Raw genomic sequence first — 23,579 nt, 5'->3', positions numbered from 1 at the left:
CTTGAAGTCCAGCACTAAACTGCCGAAAGGCTTTAAAACAGGACTTCTGGGGCTTAACTGTAAATTTCCGGGGCGCACCACAACAGCCAGCCCGACTGGAGCCACATGCCGAGGGGCGTGTCCTTAGAATAAATAACACGCCGGAGGGGCGTGGCTGTACCCGCGAGGGCGCGCGCGCTCCAGGGCGAGTCCTTCCCGGCACGCACCAAGGGGCGGATCCCCCTCACGCGCTGCGTGGACTCTGGATCCTAGAGCTGGCCTCTTCAACTCTGCGCATGTGTAACTTCTTGGGGGTGGGCGGGTCGGTAGAACGCGGAATTTCTGGGAAAGGGGGCGAATGGGATGGGGAGAGCCGAGAAATGCCTGCGGGAGGGCGGGACAGAAGGCGGAAGAGTTGAAATCAGCTGACCGGGTCTCGTGACACCCTGGGCGGCGGCGACGCAGGCGTATTAGTGCACGGTTGCTGAAAGCCTGAGCGAATATGGCGGCCTCCAGACTGAGCCTCTGAGAGGCAGAGGGAGGAGGCGGAGGGGGCGGGGAGGCCGCGCCGCCGCGGCACCAGGAACCCGCGGCAGCGGAGCTACAGGGCCCGGACCGGGGAAAGGGGAAGTGGTGAGGAGGAGGAGGCCGGAGTGCATCTCATCTTACTCCGGACGCGAAGCCGGCGGCGGGAGGAGCTCGGGCTGGAGCCTCTCCAGCCTTTCGCGAAGGTAAACCGCTCCGGGCACCGGTCTTTGGGGGCTCTCTCTTACCCCCTCCTCATGCCATGGATACTTGGGGGGCCTAAGGACAGGAAAAAAGAAGGGTAGTGTCTTGGCCGCCGCAGCGCCCAGCTGCTAAGGAAAGCAGATAACCCTCCCCCAAGGCTGCTGGTCTGGTTCTTCCCGTCGGATCCCCCAGGTCCCAGTGACAGTCTCCCAGGGTGCTGCCTTGTTCAACCCCACCCCTCTTTTTTGGCTTGCTTTTTTGTTTTCTACCTACCTTGGGCCCCAGATCCCCTCTGTACCTCCTTACCCCCACACACCCCTGACTCCCCTCTGGGCTCCGCCCTCGGGATTCCCTTCCAGGCTTCTCGTCTGAACACGCTGTCTGTTGGATGCCGGCAACTCTCGTTTCCTTGGGTCGGCGACCCCCCTTCCCCTCACGTCCGGTGTAGACTTCTGGACTTTCTTTGCTTAGCTATGTTTCGTTTTCTTAGGAGATGGGGAGCACCCGCCTCTTTTTCCCCCCCAGTTTCTCCTTTTTCCAAAATCAAGTTTATCCTCGAAGGTTTTTCCTTTCCTGCAGGGGAGCTCATTTTCTGTGTGGCCTTTTCCTTCCCTGCTGTGGTTTTGCCTCTGAATATGGCCTTTGGATTGGGTGAAGTAGGACTGAAACGCTTAGTGAAGTAGCGGTTAAATGCAGATTTGACTCAGTACTCTGAAGAAGAGTGTCTTCCCTTGAACTGTTTTATTGTAGGGAGTTCAGTTAACCGCTCTTGTCTTGAGATTGTTTTATCAGTTGATGTCTTGAGATTGAATCCTTATCAGTTGTTGGGGGGGCCATTAAAAAAAATCTCCCCCCGATGTGGCCATGGTTTCCCAAAGTAATGATTGCTCTCTTCCCTTCTCTGCTTTCCCTTTTACCCTACGGCGATTGCCCTCAAAAAGGAGATCCTCTCTGCCGGATGTTTTTACGTCTATTAAGGGCTTTACACTGTAGGGTTATTTTGAGCCTCTTGGAGTGTAATGTCTTCGGGGGGAAAAATTCAGAATATTTCTTCAGGATTTACCCCAGTGGTTGTCTTCCTCCATTTTCTTCTATACTTTATAGGGGTGATAGATTTCTAGGTTTGAAAATATTGTCTGCAGAGGTTGAGGAAATTACAGTGGTTAGGTTTTGTGGAATATTATCAGTACTTTCTGAGTCTATGAGCATGTGAAATAGGACTTGCCCCCCCCCCCAATTTTTTTTTTTTTAGAAAACTGTCAGAAACTCCGTATCTGAAAAGGACTTGATTCATGTTTCTTTGGTTTCTGGAAAGTGCTTTATTGTTTAATTCAATTTAGTATATAACCTAAAACTTTGTTAACATTTTAAATGTAATATGAAAGTGTTTAACCAGCTGTATCTTAAAGTTAGCATTTGCTATTAATATCACAATGGGACATAAGTCCTGTTTAGAAAATGTTACACTGTATTGCTAGCTTGAAAACAGGAAATAGAACATATTTAGGGAGGAAAAGAGGAGTCAGAGAGTTAAGAGATAGGAATGTCAAGAACCTTAAGTCTATAGTCCAGTTCATGGAAAATACCAGCTTTTCTATTCCACTGGGAGGCAATGGATATTCCTCTTTTTCTAAAGTGGCAGTAGTAAATAGTCTATAAAATATATGAACACTGTCAGTGTGGAAGTTATGGAATCATGGAAAGCAGGAGTTATTTGTAAGTATTTAATTTTATCCACAAATAATCTGGTTGCTAAGTTGAATGTAACAATGCTGGCTTTATTAAATTTGTAAAAAGGTTGATAGTGGAATCTGGTTCTCAATAGATACTAAATTACAGTTGGAAAAAAAAACCTGTTTTAACTAATTTGGCTCAGTTCCTTAACCAGTTCTGTTTACACAGGTGATTTTGCGTTTTCCATTGTACTTTTCCCCTGCTTCTCTGATTGAGGTACTTCAAATGAGTAAATTAGCCTGTGTAGATAAACTACAACAAAAATTGGTTGCTAGTAGTTTTAGGTCTAAATGTTGACCTCAATGTCTAACAGTGGTTAAAGGGGAGTTATTTTGAAAGAAAATCTTTAAGGCAGTGTTTTTCAACTTCATTAAATGTAATAAAGACCCACTTTTTATTCCAAATAATTTTTAACACCTGTTTTGTTGTCATGAGCTAGTTTTTAAGTAACATAAGCACCTCTAGCTTTGGTCCTGGAATGAAAAGAAGCTTTTTTCTCATTGCACCAAGAATGAGACACTTTAAATTCATGACATTTTTTTTTTGGAAACCTGTTAAAAAACTGAGGTCACAGAACAAACTACGAGCCCAGAATTTGAGAGAGTAGACCTGCATTCAGATTCACTTTCATTGGACACAACTGGGTATTGGCAAGAAAAGTTGAGCTAGAATAGCTGACAAATTGATGAGGGCTGAGTGTTCGTTCTTCCACGCTCTTTCTCCACACTCACTGGGCATTCCTAGAAAAGACGGAAATGGTGCTGACTTAGAGGAGGGGCATAGCATCAGAGTTTTCCGAAGGGGCACAAAACTCTGATTCTTTCTCTTTGCCTCTTTTATGGGACAAAAACCTTAATCTGTGGAGGGAAGGATATGTCTGCTGGCCCTGTTGGTGAGCATTCATTGAGTTGGGGGAACACCAGAAGAGGTGAAAGAATCTTCTCAGGGAGGGGGCACTGAGCTTAAAATTGCAGCCAAGATGAACAAGATCATACCCCTGAGGTCCAGAGATCTAGTGTATGCCTAAGGTTGAACTGTAATCGAACCATGAAGACTATCTCCAACCCCCTGGCACCATAAGAAGTTTGGAATAACAAGTAAATGCAGAGTATTACTAGGCAAGGAACTAAATTATGCAGAGGCACAGAACAAAGGATCCAATAGACATTGCTATAGTAAACCATCCCCCACCATAGGCACCAACTCTTCTGCACGTATTTGAAGCCTGTGGTACACTGAAAACGACCATAGCAACAGCAAATCATAAATCCAGCCTACCTCCTAAACAGATCACAGACCCTGCACTAAAGACCTAGTGAAGACAAGTCCATTTTCAGTTACAAAATTTATTTACCTCCAGCTTTCAACCAAAAATTAGGAGGCATACTAAATGGCCAAAAAAAAAAAAAGTCTCAAGAGAAAGCGAAGATCAGAAGTACACTCAGATTAACATAGGTGCAATTAAATGATAGGCAGTTTAAAATGACTATAATATGTTAAATGTTGAACAGAAGAATGGACCATGTGCAAAATGTGATAGGTAGTTTTCAGCTGATAGAAACTATAAGAAAGAAAAGAACTAATAGAGGTATGAATACACAATAAAGAAATGAAGAATGCTTTGGGGCTTATCAGAATTGACATAGCAAAGGAAGGAATCTGTAAACTTACAGATGATAGAAGAAATTATCCCACTGAAACACAAAGTTAAAAAAGCCCCAAACACACAAGAGCTTGGGCATAGTATAAGACATTTTAATATATAATGATTGGAATCACAGAAGAAGAAAGAACAGAGCTGAAGAAATACTGAAATGTTTCAGGAAATAATAGAAAAATTTCCAAAATTAATGTCAGACATCAAATCACAGATCCAGAATCTTAAAGAACAAGCAAGAAAAATACCCTTACCCCCCCAAAACTCAAAATACACTTTGACATATTTAAACTGATGTAAATAAAGGAGAAAGAAAACATTGAAGGTAGCCAAAGAAAAGTAAAACCTAAACAGAGGAGCAAAGAGTTAAGCAGAGAAACCATGCAATCAAGAAGACACTTGAGTGATAACTTCAAAGTACTTAAAGAAAAACAGCAAAAATAATTTTCAAAAATGAAAACAAAATATAGACACACTGAAACAAAAGCCAAGAGGACTCAAAGTATAATTTTCCATTTACATGATAAGGGCATTGCTAGAAAATTATATGCATATTAAACTCACAAAATGTACTTTGTGATTTATATTTAATACAGAATTAAAATTAGCATTAGTTTTAAGTAGGCGTTTATGGATGTGAATGCCCACTTGGTTATTTGAAAGTCAATTGAGGGTAGTTCTTCAACATGTGAGACTGTCTTGTACACTGAGGAGTATCTAGCCCCTTCCACTGAATCATAGTACAGTAGTTCCCCCATCCCCCTTTATTCACTTTTTGGTTCAGTTACTTGAGGTCAATAGCAGTCAAGAATCAGATGATCCTCCTGATGTCACGTTAATGGTAGCCTAATGCTATGTCCTAGTGCCTGTTTCATTCCCGTCGTGTAATCTCCTCACATAGGCATTTTATCTCAAATCGGGGAGGCTGGTAATACAATAAGGTATTTTAGGGACCACCTTCCCATAACTTGTAGCATATTGTTAATAATTGTTTGGTCTTATTAGTAGTTATTGTTAGTCTGTTACTATGCCTAACTTATAAATTAAACTTTTTATAGGTATGTATGTATAAAGACATAGTCTGTATAGGTTTTGATACTGTGTGGTTTCGGGCATCTACTAGGGGTCTTGGAACACATTTCCTGTGGTTAAGGGACAGGGGGGACTGCTGTAGTGTTTCTAATCATAGTGTCTTGTGGGGCAGCATCCTGTCCCAACCATTACTTTAAAATTGTAGTCTGTAGTTTTCAACACACTTTTCTGCTTCAGCAGTTTTCACATGCTCAGCACATGCCAATCAGTAGCATCTCTTGTAGTATGGAATGATTCGTAATTGTGGGAACTCCTTTGACAGTCAGTGATTTAGGGGTATTTTTGTAGTAAGTAACTTAAGCCAACGTGGTCGTGATCATCTTTGCTAACTTAGACACAGTTACATTAGCAAAGTACATTTAAGTGTAGTTCACTAAGATGTTTATCAATAAAGATAAAGGTAATATGCCAGTAGTTCTTTTTACATGCTTCTTTCAACAGCCTGCATATTTGAGTTTTACTTGTGCTTTTATGGACTGCTTATCAAGAACAGTGATCTCTAAAATAACAAAGTTAATTCAGTGGGATTTTATAGTTGCAGCATTCTAAGTTGCCCTTAGAAGTAGACCACACTGGGGTGCCTGGGTGGCTCAGGTCATGATACCATGGTTCGTGAGTTTGAGCCCTGCATAGGGCTCTATGCTGACAGCTCAGAGTCTGGAGCCTTTCTGTGTCTCTCTCTGTGTCTGCCCCTCCCCAATTCATGGTCTAATTACTCTCTCTCAAATATAAATATAAAACTTTTTTAAATATAAAAAAATTTAAAAAAGTAGACCACACTGCCTAAGCAGTGTTCACTCATTTAACACATGGCCGTTGGTAATATCTCTGTGCAGTTGATGAGTAAAAGTGTGATCTTTTTTTAAAGTTTATTTATTTTGAGAGAGAGAGAGAGAGAGAGAGAATGAGCCTGTGTGTGTACCAGCAGGGGAGGAGATAGAGAAGGAGAGAATCCTAAGTAGGCTCTACACTGTCAGCACAGAGCCTGATGCGAAACTCGAAATCACAGACTGTGAGATTGTGACCTGAGCTGAAATCAAGAGTCGACTCCTTAACCAACTGAGCCACCCAGGTGCCCCAAAATTTGATATTTTGATAATTTGATCAAAAATAAAATCCCAAAGCAATCTGAAATAATTACTTAAAAGTTTTGATTTTGTCAAGAATAGTTGCCAGAACATAATGGAAGGATTGATAAGGTTATGAATGTAGGAGATTTCCCCTAATATTTCATAAATTCTGTACTAAGTATAATAAGATTTAAACTCTTATACATGGATTTTGGACATGTATTCCTTAGTCATCTAGTGCTAGGCGTTTTTTCTCTCCGTCAAACTTCTAGTTAAGATGCAGAATGTATTTTGGATGTTTATCAAATCTTAAGAGTAGTTAAAGCCATTCCCTCGCCCCCAGCCTTAGATATGCTGGGTTTAATTTTAAAAGTGGAATTTTCCCTTTTTTTTTTTTTTTTTAAGTTAACTGATATATTTGGGAGTATGCTGTAAAATGTGAAGAACTATGGGAGAGTTAGGAACATTAGGGAAATTTCAGAAAGAGCTAAAGGAGAACCTTAACGTTGTTGCTATTTTGTGTTGGGTAAAAGGGAAATTGCAGCAGCCTTAACTCCTATTCTTCTTTTTATTTTTAAGTTTGTTTATTTTGTGAGAGAGGGAAAGCAGGGGCAGGGAAGGGGCAGAGAGAATTCCAAACAGGCTCTCTGCTGTCAGTGCAGAGCCCAGTGCAGGGCACAATCTCGCCAACTGAGAGATCATGACCTGAACCTACATCAAGAGTCAGGTGCCCCAACTCCTTGTCTTTTAATAGTGTATTTGCATATTAGGATGCTTACTGAAAAACTTCTTCTAAGATGTATTTGTAATATGCTTGGGAAATTAATCCCCTATTATGCATTACTTAGGGATAGAGAAAACAGCAACAAGTTAAACATGGCAATTGAAAGTTTATTTTACCCATTAGCATCTATTTAGTTTAATAGAGCAAGATTATTAAGTACCTGTTTGTGAGCTGAAGAAGAGCTGACTGAACTAGTATGTTTTGTTCTTGCAAAAGTCAGGTTAGCTCCAAAGATAAAATAGAAATTATGTCTAAAAATTTTCATGAATGTGCACAAACTAAAAATATGTAAATGGTCAGTGACATTGATTTCATGGTATTGCTTAGGTGAGCATGTTTGAGTTTTTTAGGTGAATATTTTCAGGGCATTTTTAAGTTTTGGAAAGGAGAGTCATAATCGTGTCTTTCTTGGAAAAAATCTCTGTTACAACAGATAGAGGTCTGTTTTGTGAAAAGAAAGAATTATTCCCTCGGATGAAATCAGCATACATGTGATTAAAATATAAAGACACAGGATTTTTTTTCAATATTTGACTTAAATTGAATAGAAAAGGCCAACAAAATTAACTGCTGTGATATTTATGCCTGCCCTTCCCCTGATTAGCATGATATTAAAAGTGTTTCTTTAGATTTAGGTTTGCTTTTGAGTTTCCCTTGCCCTTTTTTTTCATGAGTATATACCTGGTTTCTAATTGGAAAGGAATGGATTTTTAAAAAAATGGGTAGGTGGATCGTAGATTATTTTGGAAGTATTTAAAAGCTCATTTTGATATGGCAGACAGTGAAAAGGTTTCAGTTTTGTAACTTTTGGGCAATTATTTGGAGATCTTTTTGTCAGCTGAAATGTGATAATACCACTGGCTTTCCTTGCCCACCACATTTATCTCGAGTTAGTGGGTTCTTCAAGTTAAGAGGCTAGGGTAGGATGTATTGAAACTTTATTTTGTCATCTATTTTATAGCTGTTTAATAAAGGTCCTTGTACAGTAGGTATTATATAAGTTACATTTACTGATTTGTTGTTTATTTATAAGGAAATGCTTTTACCTATACTTGTGTTCTATATTAAAATATGAGGCTGAAAATTAAGAAAGATTAAAGCTCATACACAGTACATTCTAAGACAGTCTAGTTGTAGCTTTTTAATCTGGGTAAAAATTAATGTTCTGTTAATAACTATATTTTGTGCTTGCTTTGTCAGCACACTTACTAAAATTGGAATATTAACTATATTTTTACCTTTTATTTGACACCGAACCAGCCACTCAGATTTTGAATTCAGTTACAAATTAAAGTAGGCCTTTAAGAAGCTAGTATTAAGGGGATTCTCTCTTTGGTTATTACTTAAGCTTAGCCTTTGCCTTAGCAGTGGTTCTCCTCCCCCCTGCATTTTTAATAGGATAGAGCTGGATGAGGAAATATTAAGTTGATAAATTAGCTCCTGTCTTGTGACTGTATACCATATTTTCCAGTGTCGTGTTACAATGTAGCAGAAAAACGACATTTCTCCTACAGGAGAATTTGGTCAGAAAATAAAGGTAAATGCAGTTTTCCCCCCAAATAAGTTTTTCATCTACAGCCAAGTTGAAAGAACTTTACATTATATATTCATATACTCATGTCCAAGATTTTCACATTAACACTTACTGTACTTTTTCATATTTCTCTCCATCTTATTTTTTTAATGCATTTCAAGCAAACTCATGTTTTTAATTCATTACTTGAAAGCGGAGTTGATTTTTCATTCTACAGACTCAAAGTGGAAAAATTAGTATCTTATCAGCTCTCTCCCAAGTTGGAATTGCGTAAGAATTACTCTCAGTTGGTCATGCAAAATGTGTTCTAAAGAAAGGTAGTCTTTTTAAAGCCATTTCCTTAATTTATTCACTAGTGTATCACCAAAGAATCCCCAACTTAATGATAATGTGACCTAAAATTTTTCAACTTTATGATGGTGTGAAAGTGGTGTGCATTCAGTTGGAACTGTACTTTGAATTTTGGTAGTTTTTTCAGGCTAGCACTGTGTGGACCATACTCACGATGCTGGGCAGCGGCAGCGAGCCACAGCTCCCAGCCAGTGACACAGTCACCAGGGTGAACAACTAATACACTTAAAACCATTCTGTTCTTCACCTTCAGTATGGTATTCAGTAAACTACATGAGATAGTCAATACAGTAGTATAAAATAGGCTTTGTATTAGATGATTTTGCCCAACTGTAGACTAACACGAGTATTCTGAGTACATGGAAGGTAGGCTGGGTAAGCTATGATGTTCGGTAAGTTAGGTGTATTAAACACATTTTCAGCAGATTATGGGTTTATCAGGACGTAACCCCGTAGACGGTCGAGGCAGATCTGTTTTTTTCTGAGTATATTCATTCATGTCTGGCTAAATAAGGGCTCTGTTTTTACTGAAGACTTGCACATACACTTAATTTTGCTATGTGTGCAAATTCTTTTGCTTTTAGCATGGCTGTAATCTGTCTGCTTGGGTGCCTGTGGTATGCAGGCAGTTCAACCTGCTCTTTGTTCTTAGTATCAGTTTGATGTAGGCGCCTGCTCAGTGTGGACTCTCAGATCCTGTGGTTTTGTGTCAAAATTGTATCCTAGGAAAGCTCTTTCTCATTTTATTCATAAGTGATCTTATTAAATGGATTGCCAGTTTTACTGCCAGTAATAAATTCGAGAATGTTAAGAACATTAAATGTTGTTGGAAAGCATGAAGCAAAGGAACTCTTTGAATAGGATGAATCTAGCCAAAATGCCTATGTTGCCTGAATTTGACTTTTTAACCCCTAGAAGAACACTTTTCAAAATAACAAACTTCAAAGTTGCAAAAAAGCTCTGTTGGTGGTATAATATTTAGATTTGGAATGAAAACAGGTGAAGCCACCTTGCAAAAATTGGAGATGCTTCCAATGTGATTAAATAACAAAGGAAATGGAAGCTTGTGTTTTCTCCTCAAAGGATAGGTCTTTGAGAATTAAAGAGGGACACTATTGCCCGAATGACATGAAATTTTAGTAGTAATTAGTTTGGATGGATATAGTCTTGCTGGCTGGGTGGCAAGAGCTGATGATGCATCTGCTACCCAGATCTCCTCTAACAATTTTGACCTGTTCTTAGTTGGGTACTTCATTGCTATTTGGAGAATGTGCCTATAAGCGACTGTTACTATTATTACTTGATTGATGCTTGAGGGGCTTGATACTAGAAATGTTGCGGATTTTTGGGAGCCTGGGTGATTCAAGTCAGTTAAGTGCCTGGCTTCCGCTCAGGTCATGATCTCACCTTTTGTGAGTTCAAGCCTGCATCTGGGTCTCTTCTCAGCAGAGTCCACTTCGGATCTTCTGTTGCCCTCTCTCTGCCTCCCCCATGCATGCTGTCTCTCAAAAATAAATTTTAAAAATGTAGATTTTTCATCACTATTAATGGGAATTATGGTTGCTTATGAATTTTTGCCTATGAGCAACAATTTTAGAACCACTTTTAGAAGTTATCAAAGAAATACATAAATATTAGTTGAGAAATAGGTAAATATTAAATGGAGCATAAGTTATTTTTAGGGAGGGAAGTGCTTTTTTCCAGTGTTTCTCAAACTATAGTTAACTTGTAAGTATCAAACATAAATTTATTTTTTTAAGGTTTTATTCATTTTGTGAGCTGGTGGGGGGAGGGCAAGGGAGAGGCAGAGAGAGGAGAGAGAATCCCAAGCACGCTCTGTACTGTCAGTAGGGAGCCTGATGCAGGACTCCAACCCATGAACCTGTGAGACCATGACCTGAGCCAAAATCAAGAGTTGGTTAAGCGTCGGACTTCGGCTCAGGTCATGATTTCATGGTTTGTGAGTTGGAGCCCCACATCAGGCTCTCTTCTGTCAGCATAGAGCCCGCTTCAGGTCCTCTGTCTCCCTCTCTTTCTCTCTGCCCTTATCCCACGCACACTCCATCTCTCTCTCAAAATAAATATTTAAAAAATAATATTATGTTGGTTTCATATAAAATATTTCTATTAAGTGAATTCCAAATGCCTAAATAGGGGATATTTATAATGTAGTAAGTAACATTGACTTGCAAAATGGTAGTATTTTGTAGGAATAAAGTTGAAATAAAGAAAAGCTAAATGTTAGGTTATAGTTGACTTACATAATTTTTTAAAATATCATCTATCATGGGGTGCCTGTGTGTCTCAGTTTGTTAAGCATTGACTTTGGCTCAGGGCATGATCTCTTAGTTGGTGGGTTTGAGTCCCCTGCCCCAGCTGGGGTCTGTACTGATAGCTCAGAGCCTGGAGCCTGCTTCAGATTCTGTCGCCCTCTCTCTCTGCCCCTCCTCTGCTCAAACTCTGTTTCTCAAAAATAAATTTTAAAAAAACGTAAAAAAAATTTTCATCTGTCATGATTATCTTGATCTGTCAACATTTTTTCTTTTTAAAAACACTTTTAAGTAAGATAAATTGGAGGAAGAATAAAATAACAATGGATAATAAAATGATACCCTCATATTCCATCCAGCTTATTAAGAGATGATATATTGCTATAGCTTTTCTTTTCTTTCTTTTTTTTTTTTTTTAATGAGAAAGAGAGCGTGTGCGCACATGTGCAAATGGAGGAGGGGCAGAAGGAGAGAGAGAAATCTTAACCAGGTTCAGTGCTGAGCCCCACACGGGGCCCAGTCCCATCACCCTGGGATGAGGACCTGAGCAGAAGTCTACAGTCAGAGGCTCAACTGACTGAGCCACCCAGGTGCCCCTGTTGCTGTACTTAATTTTGAATGGGCAGGTGAAAACAGAATACTGATTAAGACAAAACACTGTACTTTTGAATGTACAAATCCCAATTGATATTTGTTGGTAATGTACATTAAATAGTACATGGATTGAAATTAATAGAGAAAAGACTTAGGATTAAGTAATTTAATAATTGTAACCTTCCCCCAAAACACCTTAAGAGGTACAGGGCTCTGTAATCCTGAAAGTGAAAGAAATAATCATAGAAAGATATGAAATATTTCATACTTAGGGTAGGATATTTAAAGTACAGTAATAACTTATGATTGCAGTTAATATTTTTGAGTGCTTATTCCGAGCCAAGCATCACATTCTCCCCTTTATTTGAAGTATCTCATTTAGTCCACACCAAAACCCTTTGCTACAGATGCTTTTCTCTACCTTTCATAGATGAACTGTGATTCAAGAAGTTAGGAAACTTTTTTCAAAGTTATGCAGCCTGTAAATAAATGGCAGTTATTACTTATCTGTCTTCAGCCATAAGTAGTATTTTAAAAATTCACCACCCTTACTTACCTTGTTGATAGATTATTAAAACTAGTGTGTATACAGGGGTTGCTCAGTTGGTTTAACCTCCAGCTTTGGCTCAGGTCATGATCTAGCAGTTTGTGGGCTCAAGCCCCACATTGAGCTCTGTGCTGACAGCTGAGAGCCTGGAGCCTGCTTCCGGTTCTGTGTCTCCTTCTCTTTTTGCCCCTCCCCTGCTTGCGCGTGCACTTGCTCGCTCTCTCTCTCTCTCGAAAAAAAAAAAAAAACATTAAAAAACAATTAGTGTGCATACTAATGTAGTTGCTTGTGCTAGCCATTAGTTGATTGTGGTCTGGTATCTGTGCTACTGGGAAGTATTTCAAGTTTGTGTTGCCAGATTAAATCATCACTTGAACACTGTACTTGGAAGACCCCTAGACTGCACTCACTCATTTTCTAGTGGTTCTCTTGAAAGTGTTTCAAGCCTCACTTTGAACAATATGCATTACAGAATATTCTTATCCTGTTTTTTCTGCATTTTTCTGCTATTTGTGTATTGCCCTTGTCTACTAATGAGTTATCTGTGTGTCTAGAAGTATCCTCATAGTCTGAAAGACTGTTTCCAGACCAATTGCCTTCATTAGATGAAATGACTGCATCACAAAGTGGTTGAGGCTTTATGGAGAATATAAAATAGATTTACTTGAAAATTTGGAGATTAATGTTACGTTGTTGGGAAGTAGCTCCTAGCCTCAGATCTCATTAATCTGGCTATTTTAAAAGTTCAGTGTTAGTTAAAAGAATATTTTTGAGTTCCTTAAAGACTATCCTGGGATCATATATTGGTAGCATATTTCTATCATCTTATGTTTGTCTTGAACCCTTTGTTTAAAAAGTTTTTTTTTTAAACTTGTCTATAGACAGAAGTCTTTTGAAAGTTTATTTTTAGATGGTAGAGTATTTCAGCCTTGGGTCCTTCCTTTTTCTTTTATTTTGTCCTGTCTTGAGTATGGCAGTTTGTTTCATTGTTTGAAATTGTGTGGAGATAATAATTGGAACTCATTCTAAATTAATCCTGGAATGTGCTGTCGTATGATAAATCTGTAATTACATGGTCAGAATGAATTTATTTTGATTTCCTAAACTTGAGGGAAGGTATGTTTAGGTTAAATACATGGAATGTAGAGTTAAACAGCTTTAGTCCAAAATCTGGCCTAACTACTTACTTACCAGCTGTGTGACCTTTGAGAATTGATATAAATTCTCTAACTCGGTTTTCTTGTCAGGGAAATGGGGATCATCATACCTGTACCATGGTAGGACAAAGTGAGGTAGGTAAAGGCATGGGGCTGGCTCACTAAAGCATAAGGAATATACAATAAACCAGGTTTTTCATAATTTCAGGACTTGTCCTAAATCTGTCTGTTAGGGTCACGATGCCTCCCCAATTTCAATATAATCTGTACTGAGGGGTCAAAAAAGCATTATCCCGATTTTCATTATGAGGCTCTGCAGATGCTAGTAATGAATAGCATTGAATTATTCCATTATTTTTTGGGTTGACTTGGCTACTTAGGTGAGTGTCTCTTCCCTCTCTTATGTCTCAGATATATATATATATGTATATATGCATGCCTATATATAACATGGCTAAAAAGAAGCTTTTCAGAGAGGGGTAATTTTCTTTTACAAAGAGCACTTCCATTTTACTAGCCTTTTTTTAGTGGTGGTTATTCAGGATTAAAGCAGTTCTCACTTGTTGCTTCCTAAAATATTAGACATAATTGTCAGGTGTGCTGATTTTGGCCATAGGAACTTTTCTTGATATCCAGAGAGTTGAGGTACTTTTTAAATCTTACATTATATTTTTCCGTTGGCAAGGTTATCTGCATCAGTATTTTCTTCTGTCAGGTCAGGTGATAAATAGTTTAAAATTTTCTTAAATTTTATTTTATTTTGGTAAGAACACTTAACATGAGATCTGTCCTCTGAACAGATTTCTAGGTGTGTGGTACAATATTGTTAACTATAGGCACCATGCTGTACAGCAGATCTCTAGAATTTAATAATCTTGCATAACTAAAACTTTATACCCATTGATTAGCACCTCCCCATTTCTCCCACACCCCAGTTCCTGGCTGTTGGTAAGAATTTGACTATTTTAGATAACTCCTATAATACTACGTGGTGTCATGCAGTATTTGTCCTGCTGTTACTGACTGACTTCACTTAACATAATGTCCTCCGAATTCACTCATGTCACATATTGCAGGATTTCTTTCTTTTCCAAGGCTGAATAATATCCCATTGTATGTGTATGCCACATTTTCTTTATCCATTTCTTTATCCATTGATGGATTTGAGGTTGTTTCCACATCTTGGCTTTTACAGGTAATGTTGCAATGCACATGGGAATGTTGGCTTTTCAAGATCCTGATTTCAGTTCTTTTGGATAAATACTTGAAAGTTTGAACCCTGAATCCTATGGTAGTTTTATTTTTAATTTTTTAGAAAATTCCATACTGTTTTTCATACTGCCTACACCATTTTACATTTCTACCAACAGTGTATGAAAGATCAGTTTCTTTACATCCTTGCCAAAATTGTCTTCGGAGTTTGTTTTGATAACAGCCATTGTAACAAGTGTGAGTTGATTGATATCTCATGCTTTTGAGTTGCATTTCTCTGATAGTGACATTGAACACCTTTTCATATACCTGTTGGCTATTCTTCTATCTTCCAGTAGTTTAATTTTATATTAATGTGTTAGATCTTCTCTCCCTTTTTCCTTTCTCTGTCCTAACCTAAGAACTCTCTGGATTGACTTGGCTACTTAGGTATCTTATCACTTTCATCACTACCAAGTTCATAGGTCTCCAGAAAGTTGTAGATAAACCTTGATGTAACTTGTTTTAATTCCCCTCCTAAAAGATCTGTTTGATACACGTATTCCCCTCCAAGTCAGTGATACTTAGGAAATTGTTCTTAAGGTTTTTTTTGTTGCTTGTTTTTTTGTTTTTGTTTTTTCTGAGTCATGCTCTGAGTTTTGGGGGGCTATCATTTTTTTAATTAAAAATTTTTTTAATGTTTTTATTTATTTTTGAGAGACAGAGCATGATTGGGGGAGGTGCATAGAGAGAGGGGGACCCAGAATCTGAAGCAGGCTCCAGGCTCTGAGCTGTCAGCACGGAGCCCTATGTGGGGCTCAAACTCCTCCAACCATGAGATCTTGACCTGAGCTGAAGCCGAATGCTTAACTGACTGAGCCACCCAGGCATTGGGGGCTATCGTTTTAAAGTCTTTATTATTTTTCTCTCACTTCCATTTTAAATTTAAAGTCCTTTAATGATGTTAGTCTTTCTTCACTCAAATACATTTTCTTGTCACTTTTCCTAAGATAGGTCCTTGGTATAGAGTCATACATTCAGGTAGCTTATGACTCTAGGAATCCAAACTCCACTGTTTAATATCTGCAATCATCTTTTCTGTCTTCCTTTTTATTCTCTTATTCCAGTCTTCAGTTGGAGTATATAAGGAAAAGAGAATATTTGTAGACCTATATTTTTCACTATTTTGATACTTTATTGGAGATCCTACCTGCGTTTCTTTTCATCAGTATCATTTACTACAAATGATTTAGGAGTCTGAGGAAATGTCTGTTGGCTTACTAAGTCTTAGCTGGCTGCCTGTTTCATCCCAGATACACATCCAGGAAAAAAAAGCAACAAAACACACCAACTGTCAGGACTATATTTAGCTGTCTCCATACACACTAGTAGGAAGATGTCAGTTGACTGTAATTTCCTCTCTGGTAACAGTAAAGGTTTCCCTAACCTTGCTGTTACTTGTGGTTCTCTGATTCCTTAGAACATGAGTTGATGCTTTTTCAGAACGTTTGACAAAACTTTATTTCAGATTACTTGTTAGAACATCAAGTTTGAAATGGACATCAGAATTTCCAGGGGATTGCTGCATGTCATTCATTCATTCAAATACCTAATGAGAACCTGTTTTATGTCCGGCACTCTTGTAGGCTCTGAGGTTTTATGCGTGTGTGTGTGTGTGTGTGTGTGTGTGTATATGTTATTTTTTTATTAATGTAACAATATAGTATTATATATGTTATATATATTATATATAAAGTGAGCTTAACAGACAAAAACACTTCTCTCTGGATATGGTAGCAGGATTAGATAATAAATTTAATAAATTGCACATTAGACTATGAAAGTTACTATAGAGGAAAAATGAGCAGGACTCAAAAGGATTAAAAGTGTGAAATGAGGAGAGTGATTATAATTTATAACTGGTTGGTTAGGGTAGGGTAGGCCTTAGTATAAAAGTGACATTTGAGGGTGCCTGGTGGCTCAGTCAGTTGAGCATCCAGACTCTTGATTTTGATTCAGGTCATGATCTAATGGTCATGAGATAGAGTCCCACTCTGGGTGTGGAGCCTGCTTAAGTCTGTCTGTCTCTCTCTCTTTCTCTCTCTTTGTCTCTCTTTTTCTCTTTCTGCCTTCAAAACAAAACAAAAAACTGACATTTGAACGCAGAGTTGAAGGAGGTGTGAGCTTCCTTAGGGAAAGAGTGTTCTACATAGAGTGTAGAGGTCCTTGCCAATTTGCCAATACAGAAACAAGAGTAGGAATGAAGAAAGCAGTTTCAAAATAGAGGTGGCTTTTAAAATGTTTTTGCCATGCATCTCTGTATACTCAAGAGATATAAAAATATGTTCACACAAATGTTCATAGCAGCATGATTCATAATAGCCAAAAAGTAGAAACAACACAGCTGTCCATCAACTGATGAATACACAGAATGTGGTATGTCTCTACAATAGAAGGAAACCAACCCATGCCAGATGTGGATGAACTTTGAAAATGTCATGCTAGATGAAAGACGGCAGTCACAGAGACTGCATTTTGTATGGTTACGTTTCTATGAGATGTTTAAAATAGACAAAGTCATAGTGACAGAAGGTAGATTAGTGGTTGCCAGGTGCTGTGAGTAAGTGGGAATGAGGAGTGACTGCTAACTGCTACCAGGGTTTCTTTTTGGGGTGATAAAAATGTTCTAAAAACAGCATTGGTTGTAGAACTCTGAATATACTAAAAACCCCTGGCTTGTACACTTAAAAAGCGTGAATTTTACGATGTATGAATTGTTATCTCAAGCTGTTGTTAAAATGTTTTTGAATGAAAACAGTTTTATTAAAATTATGAAAAGAATACTTGCTGATTAAAGAACAAATGAGGCCAATGTATAAAGATATAAAGTTTAAGTGAACCATGATTCTAAAAATTCAGTGTGCATTAACACTCTAGTATGTATTTATTTTATTTTGTTATTTTTTTTTAAAAATGTGTTTCTATTTAAGGGTAAGGAGAGATAGTCAAGTCACAAAAGATGAAATAAAGACCATATTCATTTTTTAAAGTTTATTTATTTATTTATTTATTTTGAGAGAGAAAGAGCGAGCGAGGGAGAATCCTACAGCCTCTACTCCATCAACTCGGAGCCCAGCTTGGGCTGCAAGATCATGACCTGAGCTGAAATCAAGAGCCAGACGCTTAACTGACTGAGCCACCAAGGAGCCCTGGCCATATTCATTTTTAATTTTTATGCAGTATGAAGCAAATAATGTAGTATTTGCAGAATTCATCAGCCTGTCATTAGTAATCAGTTCCACCAATTTATCCTGTACAATTAGCTAAATTTAAATTTTCTTATGAAACAAGTAGAGTCTGGATTTTATATATTTCTGGGTTACAGTCAATAAACTTATTTTAAAATATTGCATGTAACATAGTCCCTGTACATATGGCTGGTAGGAAGCTATTACCGTGTGATTTCATCACACAAGTTTGAGAGTCCTGAACTGTTTGGCCTGTATAACTCTTCAGCCAGAGGAGTCCACGCACCAAATTGCTATAGAAGTTTCTAAGCACTGTCAATATCTGAACTTGGCTTGATGTTTGCAGTTACACTTTTGAATAGCATTGTTCTAGTATCTTCAAACAATGGAATACCATGTAGCCATTAAAAAATTTAATTCCGTAAAGAAGTTTAATATTGTGTGATAACAGGCTTAAGCAGTACAATTGACAATCTCAATTTTGTTTAAAAAGAAAAAAACCTATTCTACTTAGAAGAAGGGAGGCTAGGATGATTAGCTTTCGATGCTAGGATTTACTATGTGAGCACTGTAAATTTTTTTACTATGGACATAGATTACTTCTTTAAAGAAAACACATTTCTAATGAGCACTGTAGGTTTTTTTTTTCTTTTTACTATGGATATGGATTACTTCTTTAATGAAAATACTGTTATTTTTAACTTAAATCTTATTTATAATGAGTCTCCTTTGATGTGACAGTGGCAGCAGAATGGCTCACACTTAGTTCGGCAAAACCTTTTTGGAATTGGTTTGACACTTGGCAAACATTTTTAGGTGCCCGTATTGTGCCAAGGCATATTTGGTAATGTGAGATTTAAAGATTGATTTACTTTAACATTTTTTATTAGATTCTCTACTCTTAGGATGTTGAGGGCAGTTTTTGTCCTTAAGAAACCCAGGGTAGTGGAGAGGAGCAGACAATCACAAAATGGTGTACTAAAGTGTGTGACAGGTGAACAGACCAATCCCTGTCCCTGACAACCTTAGGGTCTTGCAGAATAAGTTGTGCCTTAAAATCAGTACCATATGGCAGTCTTTGACAGTACGGGATGTTGGATTCAGGAAAAACTCCAGGGATAACTGTACTAAATTCAGCCATATTTTTATCTTCTAGGTTTCAGCACAAAATGAACATGATTAGGGAAAATAAGGATTTGGCATGTTTCTATACAACAAAGCATTCATGGAGAGGAAAGTAAGTATTTGTTGGTTTTATTTTCCTGTGCATCTATGAAGTATCATTTTAAACATAATTCAGTATCTTGACTAGTACCACACAGTCAGTTATGCCATTCAGCCCTTCTCTTCTGAAAAGGATATGTGCATATTTTAAATGCAAATGCTATACTTGGAATACAGTATTGTTCTTCTTTTCTCTTGACATATCTGGTTTTCTGCCTTTGTGTTGGGAAGAAGTTGTTAAGAATTAAAAGTACCAATTAAAAGGAAAACAGACCATCTATCTACCTCCTTTAGATGCTGTCAATTAATTATATGGTAGTGGCAGCGTATTAACTCCACAACTTTATAGCCTGTGTGTGATCGCTTCATTTTCATGTCCATTTGACTTTCAGGAGAGAATATGCTACTAGTGTTCCTTATAATCTTTCTTTAGGCCTGTAATGAATTTTGAAAATTGGGTTTGATCTTACCTTTTCCTTGAGAGAGGCAGTGACATTTTTTAGTAGCTTGCCTGGTCAGACCAAGTTGTTGATGTTTGTTTCCTTTTTGTAAAATGGGTGGTAGTTCCTACCCCTTGCATTGCTGTAAGGATTAAATGAAGTGACATGGGCTGTGTGGAGGTTTAAAATTATGACTTAAATACATTGAGTATTCCGCGAATGGCACTGGTTGACCATCACCAAAATGTTTCCTCTCTAGGCCTTTTAAGTGGTAATAAGTAAAAGGAGTGCCCCATGCTGTGAGGCATAGGTGACCCCATTATTCCATATCAGGCCTCAGATGAAACGTGCCATGTTCACAAAGCCAGTGCCTTTAGTTCTCTTTGTGAACTTTTCATTTTTTAGGTAATAATGTAGTAACTCCGTAGAGTGGAGCAACATGTGAATTCTGTAGTGTTTCTGGTTTGCATTAGCAGACTGACTAATTTTGAAAGATTAGAGTATTTAATTTTGTTTCCTTTTAGTAGTTCAAGTACAAGCTTCTAAATGAGGGAGTATAACTGTTACACTTGTAGAATATCTGTCTTGAAATGTTCTCTTCATTTAATTTCATTGAGCAAAGTTAGAAAATTGACCTATCCAGGGTAGTGTGAGTCTCTTTAATTTTTTGAATTAGTCTTAAAAAAATTGTATATTGAGATGATTTTTATTTTTTGAAGTGATAGATTGCTCTGATCATCATAATATAACTTCTATTTTTTAACACAATTATAACATACTGATGCATGAATTCTAAAGAACAAGCATACTGTAATACTTTTTTGCTTTGTGAGCTTGCCTGTAAATGTGATCATCTGGAAAAAATTTTTTTTGATGTTCTAGGAAAGTTGTGACTAAGACTTAAGGCAAGTTTTTTTTTCTTTTGTAATAATTTGGAGAATTTTTTATGTGCTCTCAGTACATTTCCTTGCCTCCATCATTGACACCTTGAAACTCTGATTTTTATAACAGCTTTATTAAGATATAATTTACACAATGTAAAGTTCACCTTTTTAAAGTGTATCGTTCGGGGGTGCCTGGGTGGCTCAACTGTTTAAGCATCAGGTGTGTGCTGACAGGCCAACCTGCTTGGGATTCTTTCTCCCTCCCTGTCCCTCCCTCTCCCTTTCCTCTCCCTTCTTCCTTCTGCCTGTCCCTCTGTACTCTCCGGTGCACTCTCTCACTCTGTCTCTCTCTTAGAAATAAATACTTAAGAAATATAAAGTGTACCACCCGTGGTTTTTAGTATATTGAATAGAGTTGTGAACCATCACCACTAACCATTTTTCAAACACTTTAATCACCTCTCCAAAAATCTTCTCTAATAATTAGCAGTTACTCTTCTTTTCCCATCTTTTCAGCATTTGGCAGCCACTAATCTACTTTCTGTCACCAAATTTGCCTATTTAGTACATGTTTTATGAATAGCATCATAAAATACGTAGTCTTTTGTGACTGTATTCTTTTACTTAGCATAGTATTTTCAAGGTTCATCCATATTGTGGCTTGTGTGAGTACTTCATTTTTTTTCTTTGCCACGTAATATTCTATTGTATGGACTTACCACATTTTGTTTATCCATTTATCAGTTGATGGGCATTTATATTTTACTTTTTAACTATTATGAATAATGCTGCTCTAAATGTTTATGTGTAACCTGATGGGTGAATGTGTATTTTCTTTTCTCTTCGGTACATACCCAGAAGTGGAATTGATGTTGTATGGAGTTATGTAGAGTTATATGGTAATTCTGTGTTTAACTTTTTGAGGATCAGTGAAGCTTTTCCAAAGTGGCTGAAGTATTTTTACAGTCTTAGCAGTGTATGAGGAATCCAATTTCTCCACCTCCTCACCAACACTTGTCATTGTCTTTTTTTATTTTAGTGATCCTAGTGGATGTGAAGTGTCTTGTTGTGGTTTTACTTTTTTAATTTATTTTTTAGTTTTAAGATTTTTAATTTTAATTTTAGAGGAAGGTATGCATGCATATATGTAAGCACAAAGGAGGAGTAGAGGAGGGGAAGAGAAAATCTTAAGCAGGCTCCAGGTCTAGCATGGGTCTGATCCCATGACCTTGGGATCATGAGTGGAGCCGAAATTAAGAGTCAGGTGCTCAACCAGCTGAGCCACCCAGGCGCCCCTCTTGTTATGGTTTTAATTTGCATTTTTCTGATGACTAAGGTGTTGAATATCTTTTTGCATGTTTGTTGGCTATTTGTGTATCTTTCATAAGATGTCTTTTCAAAAATCATTTACCCATTTTAATTGGGTTGTAAGTGTTCATTATATGTTCTGAATACAAGTCACTATCAGATGCGTGATTAGCTGGTATATTCTCTCAGTTTGTGGGTTGTCTTTTCACTTTTTTGATAGTTATCCCCTGAAGCACAGGGTTTTTGATTTTGATGAAACCCAGCTTATCTTTTTCTTTAGCTGTTTGTGCTTTTGTTGTCCTAAGAAGCCATTATAGTTAATCCAATGTCTCAAAGATTTACTCCTATATCTTAAGAATTTTAGCATTGACTTTGCATTAATTTTTGTATATAGTGAAAAAGGAATCCAACTTGATTCTTTTGCACGTGGATGTCCTGTTGTCCCACCATCATTGTTGAAAAGATTATTCTTCCCTGCTGAATTGTTTTGGCACTCTTGTCAAAAATAATTGGCCATAAATGTAAAGGTGTGTTTATGAACTGCCAGTTTTGTTCCATTGATCTATATGCCTGTCCTTATGTCAGCACAATACTGTCTTGATTACTGTGGCTTTATATTAAGTTTTAAAACTAGAGGGGCACCTGGGTGGCTTGGTCAGTTAAGCGTGCGACTTTAGGTCAGGTCATGATCTCACAGTTGGTGGGTTTGAGCCCCGCATCGGGCTCTGTGCTGACAGCTCAGAGCCTGAAGCCTGCTTCCGATTCTGTGTGTCCCTCTCTCTCTGACCCAACCCTGCTCATGATCTGTCTCTCTCTGTCTCTCAAAAATAAATAAATGTTAAAAAAAAATTAAAAAAATAAAACTAGAGGGGTGCCTAGGTGGCTTAGTCGGTTGAGCGTCGGACTTCAGCTGAGGTCATGATCTCACAGTTCGTGGGTGTGAGCTTCGCATCAGGCTCTGTACAGACCAATAGCTCAGAGCCTGGAGCCTGGTTCAGATTCTGTGTCTCTCTCTCTCTCTCTCTCTGCCTCTCCCCTGTTCACACTCTGTCTCTCTGTCTCTCAAAAATAAATAAACATTAAAAAAATTTTTTTTAACTAGGAAGTTTGAGATTCCAACTTTTTTCACTTTGAAGATTTGACTATTCTAGTTCTCTTGCATTTCCATATGAATTTTAGAGTCAGCTAGTTGGTTTTACAAAAAAGGCAGCTTTAAGCAGTAAAAATGAATAAATATTTTTCTTTCTTAAGATCTGCCTAAATTCCCATCTTTACCTCTTAACATATTTCACTCATTCTATGTTGCCTTTGTAATAGTTTTCATATTTCTCATTTTGTAGCCACACTGATGCTCTTACCAATTCAGGTCTTTTCACCATCAGTATAGCTTCCTTGGCTGGCAAAGTAACGTTTTCTCCTATACTTGTCATTTTCCCACTTGCAGAGTATATAATTCTATGTTTGCTCTTGAAGGAGCCAGGTGAGGTGGGGGAGTAGCTTTCAGGAGTAAAAAGCACTTTGCTTTCATGAAAGAGCAAAGTTTCCTTCTTGGCCTAAACAAATAATTTCCAGTAGGAAGGAAAATGTGTATGTTTCAGTTAAAGCAGAAGTGCAGGTTCACTTTGGGAAACTTGAGGGTGATGTTCAAAATACAGGTTCTTTTTTTCTGGATGGAAATCACAAGTAAAAGGTGTGTGTTTACTTGTGGGTCACTTTGATATTTGCATACATTAATTGTATCTAATGCTCTGAACTTAAGGTGGCATATCGGCATCTGAAATGGATT

General features: G+C 37.8%; 1 protein-coding gene across 3 annotated transcripts in view; it reads left to right on the top strand.

The window, feature by feature from the left end:
* Window positions 1-354: 354 nt before the first annotated feature.
* The window catches only part of DNAJC13 (DnaJ heat shock protein family (Hsp40) member C13), a 116,764-nt gene continuing 93,539 nt past the window's right edge, over window positions 355-23,579 (top strand). For 2 of the 3 annotated variants that reach the window (XM_029940286.1, XM_029940284.1), the window contains exons 1-2: window positions 355-710; window positions 19,094-19,174. In XM_029940286.1, coding sequence (XP_029796146.1) covers window positions 19,107-19,174 — 68 coding nt within the window. In that variant the 5' untranslated portion in view covers window positions 355-710; window positions 19,094-19,106. The remainder of the gene's footprint in view (window positions 711-19,093; window positions 19,175-23,579) is intronic. The other variant, XM_029940285.1, reaches the window with a different exon arrangement.

Source organism: Suricata suricatta, chromosome 5, assembly GCF_006229205.1.
Source record: "Suricata suricatta isolate VVHF042 chromosome 5, meerkat_22Aug2017_6uvM2_HiC, whole genome shotgun sequence".
NCBI classification, from domain to species: domain Eukaryota; kingdom Metazoa; phylum Chordata; class Mammalia; order Carnivora; family Herpestidae; genus Suricata; species Suricata suricatta.
Note: the sequence above shows the minus strand (reverse complement) of the source record. Positions and strands in the feature narration are given on the sequence as shown.